This window comes from Leptonotus elevatus, chromosome 3 (genome assembly GCF_054856555.1).
Source record: "Leptonotus elevatus isolate MCC_2025b chromosome 3, RoL_Lele_1.0, whole genome shotgun sequence".
Taxonomy (NCBI): Eukaryota; Metazoa; Chordata; class Actinopteri; order Syngnathiformes; family Syngnathidae; genus Leptonotus; species Leptonotus elevatus.
Window position 1 is genome coordinate 5,541,737 of NC_141241.1, and position 17,210 is coordinate 5,558,946.

Here is a 17,210-nt window from a genome sequence, read left to right on the forward strand (position 1 = left end):
TATCTGTTCTAAATGAAAAAAAAAAATCTAGGTTTTCATACTCTTAACAAAAATGGAAAAGAAATGCTAAGCAAATATAAATAGTTAAAATGCATTTTTGATGAGTATAGCAGTCAATGACAGTGAATGAATTAATCAGAATGTCATGTTTAGAATATCGAGGTCACATTTAACCTATTATTGTCAAGAAATGTTTAAGGTTGACTTCCACTTTAAGTGTTGCTTTTGAGAAACAACGTATGCAAATTATTTGGCATAATGCAACTCAGCTACCTGAATCCTGTTAGGTCGCTCATTGATTAGACAGCTGTTTGCAGCTTAGAATACAATTGTCTCTCACGGCCGACAATGAGTTTGGCACACAGGCTGTTGGAGGAGTCATGTGGATTGTTTTTATTTCTGCCTTGTTCGATATGTTGAATTGTTGAATTGACTGACTGTAATACGTAAGGTCTGCATGATTTCTGCAAGCTACTTTTTTTTTTTTTCCTTAGTAGTGTGAAAATCTCCGTATAACATATGGCCTGCTACACTACAGCACTTTGCAATGCTTTCAATCAACTGCTGCTAAAGCAGTAGTGGATGAGGATTTCAGCCTTTCTACCCTGTGAAGCCTCCTGAGTAACTCGAAAATACGCAATATGTTGCGGGAAACATCTCATGGTTGGGGATTACCGTGATGTGATTAAAGCAAGCATACATAAATCATAATAGGAAAACATTTGCTCTGTAAAAAAAATAAATAAAAGACACCAGCATATATAAACAGCACTCCAGAATCCACACAACACGAAGCCATGGCTATGAGACTCCTTTTATACGCAACTCTTTAAAATGTTCCACACAATCAACTTGGTATGTGTAACAAATGCATTTTGGAAAGCAATACGGCTGCAGGGATACATTTCACTGATATTTGTTGGCGGTGGGGAAAGTGCTTTCCCGTGGGATTTCTCTGCCGCTGATTGACGGGAGAGGAGTGGGAGTTGACGGTGTTAACTCCGAGCACTTTTTTTTTTTTTTTTTTGCCAGGTAATATTTTCGTAAATAGTGCCTATTCCTGATTATTTTACGAGAGTAGGTGAGATATTGACCCCTCCCGTCTTTCTACTCTGTGGATGCTTGTTTAGGGTCTGTCTCAGCACCCACAGAGACTTTATACCTCTGGAGGATCTGTGAATAGACTCCAAGCTTGACTTAAGACTGATAGTGATATGATGCAGTGTGCTGTTGGGAAATCTCAAGGGCTCAGCAAAGGTGTCAGAGATGCAAATACCTTTGACACAGGGGACTTTTTATTTTTGTTTGTCAGTGCCCATGGCTGACTTAACATGCCAAATTAGACACCCTCCTCAGTGATTTGGAAGTAAACAAGCATTTGGCACAAACAAACAAGGTGTATTAAAAGTGTCATGGAAACATCAGGCGCTGTCAGCAAACTCCAAACCAACAGCCAGTCAGTCACCATGGAATGGAACGGTGTTCTGCTGAATTTGCAATGACGTGCGTGTCCATCCGTTTCATGGACAAGACAGTTAAACATTCCTGCATTAGATCTTGCAGATGTCCAAAAATAAATAAATAAATAAACGCACTTGATGATACTACATTTTTAATTTAGATTTGACAAAACTATCACTGCATTTCCACGGAATGGGAGTCAATTTTGCCTTTAATCGCAGGATTGGAACAGGACGGGATAAAAAGTTCACGGGAGCTGACAAGGAGCTGGATTACAGGGAGTCCTCGAGTTACCTTCCTACGGTGGAGATGTACTGTAATCCGAATTTTAATTTAAGTTGGATTTCCACTTTAAAGTCGATATTTACATCAACATACTTTGTACAGTAATTAAAAAAAACAAAACATATTTGCGCAACCCGGAAGAGTATTTCGTATATATATTCCAATATTTCGTATTTTCGCACGGACATTCATTCCTGACGTACGGCAGAGTGGAGCTAATTCAAAATTAAACACAGAAATGTGACGTGCCTAATAGGGGTGTGCCAAAAAAATAGATTCTCATAAGAATCGCGATTCTCATTTAGTTCGATTCAGAATCGATTTTATTTAAATTATTTTATACTGTCTTGCCTTTGTCTGTGTGTGCCCTTATTTGGAGCGCTGTTCATGTTGTACCCAAATTGGCCACTGAGGGGCAGTGTGTTTCCACGCGGTCTGATACACTGTTAAGTTGTAGCGACATTAGAGAGTAGAAGGAAAAAATCACGATGAAGTTATTTCAATAAAAGTTTTTTTTTTCCAGCGTGGAGCCGTTCTTTTGAGTGATAAAAGTGCCGCGAGTAGCGCGCTAATTAGCATTAGCGAGTCAGACGACTAGATCATTACGATTCCTTGCACATCTATCGATTGAAGCAAAAATCATTGTCAATCAAAAAAGATTCCCACCCCTAGTGCCCAATGGCAAGCCGACCTGCTCGATGGACGTCCGTTGCTGAAGGTAACAACACAACTTTAATTAACTTTAAAATGGCGTGATTACTGTGGGAAATTAACGAGATAAAAAGGTGATAAGGACAAGGCACGGACGTAAAGTCGAAATGATGATGATGATGATGTACAATATAATTTTCACATTTTTAAATTCAGATTTAACAAAACTCTATCACTGGATTTTCGTGGAATGGGAGTCAACTTTACTTTTAATCACAGGATTGGAACGGGACAGGATGAAAACTTTTAACAACAGCATTACATGTGTCAGTATTTACTAACAAATTATAGAACAGAAAGTGACATGCAAATCCTTGTTACAAACTGCTCGTTTCTCCAGCATTAATTTAAAAAAAATGTATGGCAATTATTTGAGTTCATGACCTAGTCTGGTGTGATCCCGCTGGTACCCTTAGGTGAGCTGACTAATTGAGATCATCCCAAGTCTAATTGGAGTTATTTTTATGTTGATGCAAAAAGGTCGAGAGTTGATCTTAACCTCGGGTCAAATTGCTCTTGCTTTAATTAAAACATTTAATAACAGGCCTTGCAGAAAATTCCCGAAAGGATATGATCGCTCCTAAATACATTAGAGGTCGATGTGTATTCTCGAACCCTTGTGATCTCTCCCTGTTTTCTATCCATATGCTGTCTTTGTGGGGACTTGCAGCCTCCCCAAGCTCTGTAGTCATGGTCAAGAAATCAGTAGTCACTACTGGTCCAGCAGGATACAGTATTGGGTGGGATGAGCAGCCGCTAATAGGGAGCTAATAATAGCTAACAGCTATACTTCCTGATATATGTATTTTATTGACATGTTGGAGACTTGCTACTAAGACACGGATCTGTTTTAAAGCGTGTGTATTCCAGATCAGGCTCCAATATACTAAGATACAACACTTAACAATGTATAATGCAGCACACTGAAAACCAAGCACAATGTTTTACTGAATATTTATCTGACAATCTTTGTAAAAGCAAAATATTTCTTACCTCTTGAATTTGTGTTTCAAGTGGAAAAAATGTGAGTCATGTATGAAAACAGAAGTGTTGTATTAAGTTCTGAAAGGTTGCGCATATATCCTGTCAAAAGATTCATGAAGTCAAGTCCTGGTGAAAAGTGTACGGAAAGTTTTAGTAGCTAATGAAAGGTTTTACTTTGTGATGGCACATCCTTTGTCTCTTTCCTTTTATGGCTTGCTAGAATTTGAATTGAAGCCAGGGTTTGATTCTCCCAGAATCCTGCTGTTTCCTGCCTCCTGTTTGAGCTGGTAAATGAGTGGGCCGGTCATCTCCCACCCTGGGGCTCTACCTCAGGCTCTTCAGACCACCAGCTGTTATGTTTAGACTTTAGCCGAGCACCAGCGTGTGAGTCTTTAACCTCGCGGTATGTGTTGTCCTCTTTTGCCAAGATAATGTAAAGCAATTCAGGCGAATTGCTGAAACATTAAGAAAAACTGCAGTCAAATTAAAATGGAGTCAGTATATGAAAATAGGCATTATTTTTATTTTTATTTATTTTTTATTTTTTTTCTTAAGAGCTCAGTATTGTTCATTCGGTAATTGTACCGATTTGACATATCGTCATCATTGCTCTCCTTTTTTTTTTGGTTGAAAATAGGCATTATGTCATCATATGAATATATTAACACTTATGTTAACGAGGGCTGGGTTTAAAAAAAATCTAATAATCGATATTGAATCAATTTTCCTTTTCCAGCGGGATATCAATTCATAAAACCATGAATCAATTATTTTAATACCCCCCCCCCCCATAAATTAACAAGGAAATATAATTTTAAAGGCCATTTGTTTGTATCTTACTGTTTTTCTTTAATTTACTGAATCTTTTTAATTTATGTTTACAATGATCGAATTAGAATTATTAAAACATTTTCATCTCATCCATGTTGATGTCAATGTTTGTGTAAGACTTAAGTGATTATAACAAGTGTTATTTTCATAAATCATTTTACCAGTTACTGCCTCTGCAAAATTTAATTTGGAATTTAATGTTTGTGGCCGTAAAAAAAAATCAAAAAAAGATCCTTGAAATTTAAGAAGAGTTGATGTCCCACAATTAATCAATATCCGATTGAACTGAACTCTTTTGAATTGAAATTTGAAGCGATACCCAGCCCTAATATTATTATTTATGCTGGGGTCCTACATGTGCGGCCGCTGGCCGACTACATCATCTCTCGGGACCCAGCGACTCAATTTCTGCTTCTGTCAAGCATGTGTGCGCTCCGACCGTCCTGATTTTAACGGGAATGACGGAAGCCGCTTCGATTGGCCGGGAGTCGGCTGCGTTCCGTCCCACAATGGCACAAAAAAATCCTATTCGATCTGTGCTAGTCAAGCAAAATACCAAAAGCAAGAAAACTCAGGAACCCGGAAATAGGACCCGCAATCTCTACACTGCCTTTCTGTGTTCATTATTAAAACCTAATATGATATCCTGTAATTTTCATTTCCATGTTTTCGGATAGTTTTTATTGTGTTGGACAATGATGTTTGTATAACATTTAGTCATAAGTTTATTTTCATTTCATTCCATAGCTAGATAGCGGCTTGTAATACAATACAAGCAATCTCCTGGAAGAATGTCGTAATACTGGATCCTGGACGTCATTTAACGTTGCTTACAGTTGCAATTGAAATTGTTCAGCACACAGTTTGCCTTTTTATTACTCCAACGAGTAATAATGTCTCATAGGCCATGCTTTTCACTACGGAGCCTGACTGATGCAATTCGATCAGCACACAAAATGAAATGCTTGAGCATTTCTGATCTTTGGGGAAATTGTCCAAAGGTATGCACTGGAAAATGAGTTGGTTAGGAAAACATGGTAATAACATGAAGGCAGTCGATAGATGATTACGTGAAAGTGGAAGCAAACAGTTTTTTTTGTTGTTGCACAAATACATCGAGCTGATAACAGTCCGTGTTGCCATACTTCCTTTTTTTTTTTTTTTTACTAAAAGCAATGATGGTGATAGATATATGCTTGCATTAGAACCGTGAACCTCAGATCATTTTCGTCAGGGATTCGGCCCTGGAAGTGATTTGAAAGTAAAAAAAAAATAAAAAATTCCTTCAGCACCCTCCGAGTGTGGTAGCATATGGCTGGAGCAATTGTGGGAGTTATCTGTGTCATCTTATTTGGACACATTCAATTAGGGTCTCAAGCCCCAGTGGATTCAGTTGAAAGCGGGTGATGTGGGTGATGGAGAGGAGATCCAGATGGTGGCAAAGCAGCACCGAGATCAATCACGCTTGATGCATTTTTCCCACTTCAACATGCAGACAGATGTGATTTAGTGCCGTAATTGGGTTTCCTTCCAGTTCTTGCATTTCTGTTGACAAGTAATAATGGCGCATAAAGCATATGTGCACACTTGCTTGTAAAAACCCAATCTTTATTATTTGATATATCTAACAGAGGATAACTGTCAACAATCAAATTGGAATCAAACTAAGTGCAATGAGCTTCTGGGGAGACCCATTCTTTAGTGCCTTATTAGGGTAAGCGAGACAGAAAATGGATGGATGGATATTGTATTTTATGATCTTAGCTTTGATCTTGATGTACAGTTTAAGCATGAACATTAAAAAAAACTAACCATCAGATTACAGTAACATTTGTGTGACCACTCACAAATCACTCAACTTGAATCCTGTTGCTTTGCTATCAAAATCTGGAGGTCGCACAATTTGCTAAACTGAGCTAGTGGTCGCTTCTCTCTATGTAGGGATTGCACTTAGTTTTGACCTCTATTATTCATCATACACATTTGTGTATCCATTCAAAGTAAGCATTCAATGAAAATGGTTCATGATTTACCTAAAGTATGCTAGCTTCTGATTGGTTAGTGTTAGTCAGCTGATAGGAGATCGGGAAGTGTTGTCGCTCTAGCTGCCGTGTATGACGAGTAAAGTTTAAATTAAGAATGAACGTGTCTCCATCCTGCCTTTTCATTTTATAAACAGTGTTCCATTAGCCACCAACGAATCCTACGTGTATTTGTGGTAAATTTCTGAGAGTTTTTTTTCTCGCAAATTTCCCACTTTATACAATCGCTAATTTCCCACTTTATGAAGTAGCAAATTTGAGATTTTATAAAATGGCAAATTTGTGAGTTTTTTCTCTGAATATTACCCCCACTCTGGAAAATTTATATATATATGTATATATATACATATATATATATATATATATATATATATATATGTATATATATATATATGTATATATATATATATGTATATGTATATATATATATATATATATATATATATATATATATATATATATATATATATATATATATGTGGCCCTAATACACCATCGTATTTGTCACATCAGTTAAGATATAAAAAAAAAAAAAGAAGTCGCAAATGAATTCTGTCTTCCAGCCAAGGTCACTCCAGGTAAGACCCCATTATGGGCCAGGAGCCAAAAGCCAGTGCAGTCATATCTCAAACGTGAGACAAGCCAATTGCAACTGAGAGTCACAAATTTCACAGACAGCAGTGTCAATCTTTTAATGGATGACGGGCCTCAGAATCCACTTTGAACAGGACTATTTACTCCAGTCATCACAGTACTGTAACTCCACATGATAACATTTCTGTAATGCAAGAAAATGAGTTGCATCTCATGCCAAAAACATTTTTTTTGTAAAAAACTGGCCATTCGTAAATGAGTCAATACCGGCAACATTAGACATTGCACGCCTCATTAGCGTCAGTAAAACAGCTAGTTACCACTTCTACTAGACCAGGGTGGGCAATTAATTTTCCACAGGGGGGGATGTGATAAACTGAAATGGTTGTCGAGGGCCATGCCAACGTGCTATCCTCAATTGTTTTGTTTTGGGCAACAGGAGCTCATCTGTAAGTGCTTGGGCTTTCGAAGCAGGCGCGATGATTGCGTGCAAATGTAAAATCGCAGCAACATTAGTTGTTGGAGAGGTGCTAGTCTGTTTATTATACAATCTGGCACCAATTTGCCACCTCACCAACTGTGTTGCTAAATTTCCTTGTCTCCAAAATGTGTATGTGCATGGGTTAAAGTTTCCATACATTTGCACACTTTTTCCCGTCACATGACGTGATGCAAATGACAAAACAGAAAAGCAAATCGCACTTCAGGGCCACCGTAGGTTTGTCACTTACCGTACTGTATTTTCATAATTTTATTTATGCTGTTGTTTCCCTTAACGCTACATTTATATGAAAGTGTTTAGACACAACTATCGTAGAACAATACGTACTTGATCATTGTTAAATCTTGACCTCGGGATCGGTTCCAATTATTGGCATGCAAAAAAATGTTGCCCTTATTAATGCAGAAAGGGGTGGTCAAGGGATGTACCAGATGGCGGGGAACATATGCTTGTTGCCCTTTGGCCAGGTAGACTAATGAATCCTTGTGGGAGTTAATCACACTGTCTGTGAATAAAAGACACTTTCTGTTATTGTTTTTAATATTTTTTCCACAGCAGCATACCTTTTAAACGGTTTCTGATTATAGTAAGGGCAGCAGTAGCTCAGTCTGTAAAAGACTTGCAGTTTCTGGTTCAAGACCTACTGCAGATTAAAAAAAATTATAATCTTAAAATTGGGAGCTTTTTCTCGACTCCTGAGTAATGATTCCTTCCGCCTTAGTCATTTCATTTTCCATTGGTCTTACCTGAAGAAATTACTTTAATTTGGCTAATCTGAAAAGTTACAATTCAATTTGATCCTAGGATTTTTTTTCATTTTTGTATACCATTTCTTAAAAGAAATTACTGATAAATTCAACATGGGAATAGACTAATATGTTGGTTCTTAACCTGGGTTCGGGGGTTCGGTGAGTGTCTCAGGTGTTCGGTTTGTGTTGATATGTCCCGCTTGGCTGCTGGTGTTCATGCTACATTGCTTGGTCTGTGACTGTTGTGATGGTACATCGTGTGATTTCTTTATTATTATAATCACTTCATACTATCTATGTTGTGTAAAAAAAAAAAAATGGCCGGGCGAATATGTGCAATATGAATTCACATGTATAACGGAACTAATGGTGTTCCACAGGGTTCAGTTCTGGGGCCTTTGCTGTTTTCATTGCATCTGCTTGTTTTAAAGTGCTTTATAAATATATAATTGAGTTGAACGATGGGAGTCAGCGACTTACCTGCATGATTTACAATGCCAAGTTATTCCAGCACAGCTAGCTAACAAGCAAAGATAAAAGAACGCTTCCTTACGGTACAGCCATTTTAGATTACGGTAAATTTGAGTCATTTGGATGAAAAAGTTTATTACTATTAGACTATTAATAATAATTTGCATTTACTTGATTAAGAGTGTATGTAAATGTTTGCATTAATTTGAAAAATGTTATTAGATAAAATTCGCAAATTTATTTACTTTATTTAGACTGCCCCCTAACCCGGATTTTGTTTCGCTTGGCGGATGTGCGTAGCGTGCGCGCTGCTCAGTACGGAAGTAGAGACGACATAGCGGGAGTAGAGACGAGCGAGAGCAACGCGATCGACAACAAGAAATAAAGTTGCATTAAAAACATTCCACAACTGGTCAAGGGCGCACACGGTAAATCATTTTTACGTTTGAAAAGTGTTGTACTAAACGGTCGTAGTTTGAAATGCTAATTTGTTTAGCAAAGGTTATTTTGTTTATAATACTGTATTTAAGCTAGCCAGCTCAAACTTCGCTATAGACACATCAGCACACGCTGTATCTACTGTAAACATCAGGTTTACACTACATAAGATTTTATAAAAAAGATTTAATTCCATGCGTGGTTTAATACTGACAGTATTGCTATCATTGCTAAATATTTTGCATTGAATTGTATATTTGCATGTAACGGCATGTATATTTATTACATTTTGTACTTTATGACAATTATTGATCTCATTTTCATTTTATTTGTTTTAGTTTTTACGGTGTGGCGTGGTGTTCAATGATGGCGTGTCTGAAACTGTGTGGAAGAATAAAACACCCAAAACATCAGTATGAAGCGTGGATGATTGACCAGGGTGTAGCTACAGTGTATAATAAATAAGAGTGTATAATAAATGTAGTAGTTCTGACAAAATAGTACCACCTCATGAGATTAGAACGGTGTTGCAATCAAATAAGCAAAACAAAAATAGCTTAATAAGCACATGACTCATCATCTCGTAAAGAATGTAACACATTTTTAATGTAGGTGGCACCGTCATCTTAAGATAAATCTGTCGCCTGGCAGTGAGACAGAAGCGGCAGTCCTGATTTAACATGAACATTTTCTTCTATTGTACATTGACACTTCTGTCAGCGTTGTCGCTCAAGTGAAGGCTTACTGCTCGCTCGCCTGAATACAACTGTACACCCTCCCACTTGCTTGTTTGTTTTTGTCTAAAACAACCCAATACATAACTGACAGAACACATTAAATGCGTCAAATCAGCGTAAATCAAACACGTAGAGCCACTTTGGGTGAACGGAAGTGCACAGTGAGAAATGTGGTCACAGTCAAGATTTAGCAAACCGTTTTGACAGTTGCCGCTGATGCATTCTGGGACGTCGCCTCTTCACCTGTAGACGTCAAGTAATGTTTCCGCACTGCTCTTGACCAATCAGCCAGAATTTTACTTGACGGGTGAATTCTTCAAAGGAATGCCATCCGTGAACTTACATGACTTACACTGATGACATCGTTAAAAAAATAAATTATATCCACCACCACGACATAATAACTCAGTTCACTCTCTGCAACCAAAATATTACAAACTATTAACTCATGTGTAATGCAGTTCTACACCATTGCCAACTACTCATAATAATAAACGTATTGCCAAATTAATATCACTCTAACAGTGTCAAGTAAAACTATGCTTTAATGTGCTGAATGTATTTTGGTAGTACATTTTAATCCAGGGGACTTGGATGAGGGACTTCTCGAGAACAAGGTTATTTTAGTTAACAACTAAAATTTAAAAAACAATTTCGTAGCAAAAAAATAAAAAAAATAAAATGCTTTTAAAAAAACGAAAACTAACTGAAACTACATTTTATGTTCATAACTAAAACTAACTATAATTACAGCGAAAATGTCTTTCGTTTTAGTCTTTGGTAATTAATTTAATACATGAACATTGAGGGATGATTTTAAATGTAATTTTAAGTACATTTATTTTGATATTAACCGGAATAACGATGTTTGAAAGTGATGTCATCGAGCAACAGACAATAGAACGCACCTTCATTTTTATAAAAAAATAAATAAAAAATAAAAATAAAAGAAAGAACGCACCTTCAGACGACGTCGCTCCCAGGCAACAATTTTGCGTGCTTGACTTTTGGCTTGGCTCGGCTCGCCTGCTTTTTCATTTAACTCATCCGATATGCAATGCTAGGTAAGAAATGCGTTACTTTGTTCATTTTACCATAGTGTTTATTAAATATTGCACACAAGTAATACACTTAGAAAAAGAAAGAAAACTAATACTGAAACTAAACTAAAATTAGGCATTTTTTAATTAACTAAAACTAATAAAAAGTAACAGAACCGCCATGAAAACTAATTAAAACGAACTAAATTTAAAAAACAAAACTCAAAATGAAATAACAACTAATTAAAATGAAAATTCCAAAACCATAATAACCCTGCTCTCGAACCCAGGAAATACAACACAAAACTTTCTGCTGTTGGCACAATTTTCCAGGAGACAAATGATCCCTCTCTGGTGGAGGTATATTATAATTAATTATATTCAAACACAAGAACATGGTCGTCTTTGTTTGTCTCTGAGCAAGCCACCTATTTCATGTGGGAAGTCAAAAAAACTCTGCAAGAGGAGGAACGCGGATCGGGCCGCAGTCACATCACGTTTGATAGCTTCGGAATAGTTAACGCAATCGTGACGAAGCATGACAATAGCTCATCAAATGGAAGTATGCTCGCTTCCTCTGCAAACCAATTTCCTGTCTGCGGGCGGGCGATGGCGTGTGCAACACTTCTGCTTCGAATTAGTCGGAGCAATCTTACACAAATTTATGTATACGTTACATGTGCGTTTTTATGATAGGCAGAGACGTCCTTGTCAACAAATAATCATGAAACATTCAATAAACAATAAATACAGACAAAGCTGTAATAACACCAAATTATAGGGAGTAATTTAAATTATTAAAATGTATAATGGCACTAGAGTATGAAAATTAACTCATGGCTTTAATTTAATGGAACACATTTCTTTCTGTTTTGTGACACCATCCCTTCATTGATTTTATTGGTGGTGTTTTGATTGATCTTACAAATAAAAAAACATATAATCCTCAGTCAGTATTATCAAAATTGAATGTGTTTTCCATAAAAATAGAAACACACGACTTTGAGGCGCTTCCTTTGAGGAAGGTTCCACATTTCAAAATGAAAAAAAAAAAAAACTGTCCATGCACAGCGAGAGCTGGTCATTGTGCTGACATGAAAAAAGAGAGGCCTTCATCTTCTACCTCAAAGAGGAGTCTTCAACTCGGATACTCAACTGTGATCTTGCTTGTATTGACAGCTTGGTTTCAAATTCCATCTTTGGTGCGGCACAGTCAAGTAGAACAGAACATAGAGGCTCGTGAGCCAAAAGCACATCGAGATTTCAACAAAGATTTTTTATTTCTTTTTTTGCACCAAATGCTCAACAATTTTGCCATTACCTCTATTGCCATATCGGTTTCTATTTAAAATACTGTAATCTCTTCATTTAACACTGCAATCATAAGACTCACACTAATATTTTTTAATATAATTTAACATAATTTTTTTTTATTCTATATCTGCAAATGTAACTGTAACTATTTTAATCTTTGCTTAAAAAATATTAATTGATTAATTTATTTATTTAGAATTTTTCCAGAACTAAACTTTCAAAATGTTTTAATATATTAAGAATGAAACCATTCCTCTCTTTAAAAAAAAAAAGGAAAAAAAAGAATGAAACCATTCACTTGTTGCTTTCGGTCCGGGCATGCTCTGTCTTGACGTTCCAACACTTCGTACCAGAAATGGGGTGTATTTCACAAAACAGGTTTAGTAAGAACCCCTGGGTCAAGAAACCCTGAAATGTGGGAAACTCTGCGTCTTCCGTTTCAGAAAGGGAGGTAACTGAAATCAGAGGAAGAGAGATTACTCTAGCCTGTTTCATTTAAGCTCAGTCAGTTATCGTAGCAACATCGTCCATGAGTCAAAGCTGGTCGCTGGCTGGTTTTTCACAATGAACCTCGAGGTTTTCTCTGTCCCCGCCTCCTTTCAACCACACACGACATTTCATTTCCTCATTCATAAATTCCGAATTTTTGCGTAAATACGCCTTTAGCGTAAAGTCCATGGCACGTCCTTTTGACAATGACCCTATTGATGAAGGTGCCGCTTTATTGCGCAGGGATTTAAATATTCGTCGCGAGATTGTTATCAGACCGCGCAGATTTGCTGGCTATTTCTGGAGCGTTATCTTTTTGAACGGTACCGTTTCACATCACAGTCCATCATCTACATCATACACAACTTAATCAGCAACATTACGGGCATATATTTTGTGTTGCGCTGCACTTTTTTTTTTTTTTTATAACCGTTTGAATAATGTTTTTATATTTCATCTTAAATCAAGTGCGCTTCTCCGCTGCAGGATTGCACCTAAATGAAATGAATTAATGAGCTACAATTCAACAGGTTTCCCCTGTAATATTATTGCGATTTGAAAAGGACTACATTTAAATTTACGCATGATCCGGGCAGCAACGTTCTCCCTCGCCGCCTTCCTCTACGGGGAGCCGCTGCGGTGTTGCACATGTTCAAATTCAACATATGATCGCATTAAGATTTTCGGTTGAGAGTGTTAAAAAAAAAAAACGTGGAAGCAGAGGGCGGCGCCGCGCTCTGCGCTTCCCCATTGATGTGGTCTTTTAGTGTCGCGATGAAAGTACTTCCTCTCTCAGGATATGTCAACTCGCTGTTCCGGGTTAGTCTCGGTGTTTGTTGAACATTTTTGTGAAATGGGACCCATTGTCTGCGATGGGAGAGCTTATTTTAAGCTAATTGTAACTTATTTTTTATCATGCTTGTAAAATAAAAGTCTAAAAACGATCAAAACTGTCAACTGAACACCATCTTGATCAATCACGTCATGTATACTTTAATCTGCGCTTATCACGTGGCTGTAAAATGGCCGTTCTGATTAATATAGTGGTTATTTACAAGACGTAATGTAATGAAAATATGACTCCAAATGAAAATAAATATCCAATTTAACTGCTGTGTTTTGACTAAATCTGTTGCTTTCGCGAGTCGGGTCTCCAGGGCCGTAAGGAGTTTACATTACTGTGGAGTAAAAATGGATTTGTGTTTAACTTTTGCGGTGTGGTGATACTGCGCTCATTATTGACGATTGGTGTCTCTCTCAGGACTGATTACGGATTAAGCACATTCCAGAGTGCCGGCACGTTCCAGCACATATGCAGCATCTGCTGTGCTTTATTATCTATGCACATGTGCAGCTTCTTCACCTATAGCTCTCTTTATATGCACGTAGAGCATCAGCTTTTGTATTGTGTAGTTAGTTGGACCTGTCAAATTCCAATCTAGTGGAATATATATATATATATATATATATATATATATATATATATATATATATATATATATATATATATATATATATATATATATACACACACACACACACACACACACATAGTGAAATAGTGGAGGGCAATTTAACAATTGTTAAAGTCAAACTGGCAATATTACAGATTTTCTTTTTGTATTATGACTTTGTTCTGCCTGATTTGGAATTAACTGAACATTTTAGTCACACTACCTGTAGCCTGCTAAATTCATTATTACCATGGAATATTATTCTTAGTTCCCTTTCTTCTTTCAAAGGCTTCAGTTTCTCGCATTAGGGGCTTGCCAGTTGCACTAGGAAAGCCTTCACACACACACACACACACGCACACACATGCACATGTTCATCTAAGACGATGGAACCTTTTTGGACTGTGGAATTAGTTACACATACTACTTTATAGTATTTATATTTTTTAATATTACAAACTGTGACTTGACTCAAAATTTTAATTACACACTAAGTAGTTAAGAGCTTGTTGCCCTGCTCAAAAAGCACCTCAACCGCCCACATGAATAATTCCATATGCAATTACTGACTGAGATTTTAATTGATCATGCTCTGAAAACGATTTATGTCACACCAAAATAATAAAATAACCCCACATCACAACAAATTATAAATGCACTGCTTTTCATTTGCTCCTCATCGGTCGTGCTATCATTCTTCACCGAGAATGTGCGTGTGCAGATCAATCATCTGTAGAAATTTGTTACAATCCTCGTCTAATACATCAGCAATGAGGGGAGGGGGGAGGGGGGAGGGTGGGGGTGGGGGGGGGTTGATCAAACACGCAGCACAGCCTTTGAAAAAAATGACGGCGTGAGTGTAAAAACAATGCTTTTTTTGTGTTTATCTCTCAGGTGAGCACCTGCGCGTCTGTCCTCAGGGATACACCTGCTGCACATCAGACATGGAAGACAAGCTCAACCAGCAGAGCAAGATGGAGTTTGAGAAGCTTGTGGAGGAGAGCAGTCGCAACATGAGAGTGACGTTCGTTTCCAGTCATAAAAAGTTTGACGGTAAGTTCGTGTCATCGCTTTCCGTTCCACAGATGAGATACGCGATTACTCGATTACTCTTGCCGGCTCTCTTGGCAAATGTATTCATGCGAGTGCTGTCAGACTTGATGGAATGATAAATAATTACGATGACTAGTGTTAATAAGATATGGGCAGACTGCTTGGTTTTAAGGCTTCTCCCTCTTTCATCAATGTTTTCTCTCATGTCTGGTACATTGGTAGACTAGACATGTTCCTTTTTAGGCCTAGTGACATATGCTGGCCTGGTCTATTTATTAGAATCTATTTTTTTTCCTCTTTACTGCTCCCCATTAGGACTTTATGAGTACTTTATGCACTGTATATTTCTGTGAGATAATGGAAGCTTTATTTTAACTGCACAATAAAAAAAAAAAAGTTTCTATTTCTATCAGTTTTCAATAAAATTCACATCCATGAATAATTGAACAATTAGGCTGAGCCTGTTTCAGATAAAAAAATATAATTTGTACTGGTTGGATTAAGAAAGTGCAGTAAATATCAACTTTTGTTTAGTACTTTTAACCCATGTGATAAAAGCCATTCTGCGGGGTACGATTTGTACAAGACATTGAAAACGGGTGAAAATATTGTCAAATGTTTTTTTTTTTTTGCACTGTGATACTCTGAATAACAAAATACGATAATAGACTACAACGATAAAAAGGTCCAGTTAAGCTGTTCTACTGAAAATATCCCTTGTATGGTATCATTCATAAGTGTTACCATAGTGACCATATTAAAGCATTGTTTTTTCCCCCATGTTGGTGTTTGTGCGGCTAATACAGTAAAAATAAAATAAAATAAAAAATGGATTCGTAGTTGTTGTCGAAGCATTCTAATATTCAATATCGGTGATTGTCTTAAGGCATTGAACTGGAATACTTTGATATACAGCACAAGTGAGTCTTCTGCATGCGATCTTAGACGAAGGGAGACAGAAAGGCGGAGGAAAAAGGATAATGGACATGTAAGCGGCAGCATCACATCTGTTGAAGATTAATTTGCCTTGGATAAAACATTGCAAAAAAAAAAAAGAAGTGCCTCAAGTGAGTACCAAAATACTGCACTGAAAGGTTTGTCGTTGGACAAAGCTGTCGTTTTTTTATAAATCACTTTGATTTCAGAGCTTCTTTAATGTTTCGCAAATGGCACGGGGCTGTGAAAATAACATTTCACGCATGATTTAGTGGAGAATTGAAAAAATAAATTGAAAGTGATATATAGGCTCAAGCAAATGAATATTTAAAAGTGTTCTTTTCAATAGCAATTGTCACAATTATGCAACCGGAATGATTGTTTTAAATGTTGACAATATATTTAATTTTGAGTATTTATAATAACAACTTAAAAGTTTTTGCCTAACGTTTGAGTGGATTGTTACACCAAGCTGTATTAGTTTGTTTCGATCCCGGCACATTCTGACCAGGTTCCGTGCGGCCAGTGCCGTTCTGTCTTTTGGCTCGATTAGAGTGTGACTGGTTGACTAAAGCCTGGGCTGAGCTGTAGCTTTGGTTGACTGACTTCTTTGATCGCGCCCCCCTTGGAGCGACTCTGCTCAGTGTTGAGAGCTGCTGTGGCCCTCATTCACGTCAACAATCCCTTTTTCGCACCCGATTTAAACTAAATCGGACTCAACCGCAACACCCAGCGCTCGCTAACCCGCGGTCTCCCCAAACCCACGGCCTCGTTTATGCTTGTGAAGAATTTGTGCAAAAACAAGAGACCCGTTATCACGTTGGATCGTATTTTTTCATTTACCACATGGTTTAAAAAAACTTTTTAAGTTAAAATTTACTTTTTCAGTACTAAAATATAGCTTATTCTTCATCAAACTAAATGATACAACAGTCTTGAACGGCATTATCTGGTACCTTAAACAGGATAAAATGGAAAATAGATGATGATAAATAAAAATAAACTTGTCATGTCAACTGTACTTGTTTCCTGTAATTGACCTAAAACGTCCCAAAGTAAAGTGACTCAACTAAGCACAAACTTGGCTCACATTAAATCTTTATTCACATCTCAACATCA

General features: G+C 37.1%; 1 protein-coding gene across 1 annotated transcript in view; it reads left to right on the plus strand.

Moving 5' to 3' along the window:
• LOC147176735 (glypican-6-like) overlaps positions 1–17,210 on the plus strand; it is an 80,335-nt gene that overhangs the window by 9,045 nt on the left and 54,080 nt on the right. The window contains exon 2 of the mRNA XM_086071991.1: positions 14,997–15,155. Within this exon, the coding sequence (XP_085928117.1) occupies positions 14,997–15,155 (159 nt within the window). The remainder of the gene's footprint in view (positions 1–14,996; positions 15,156–17,210) is intronic.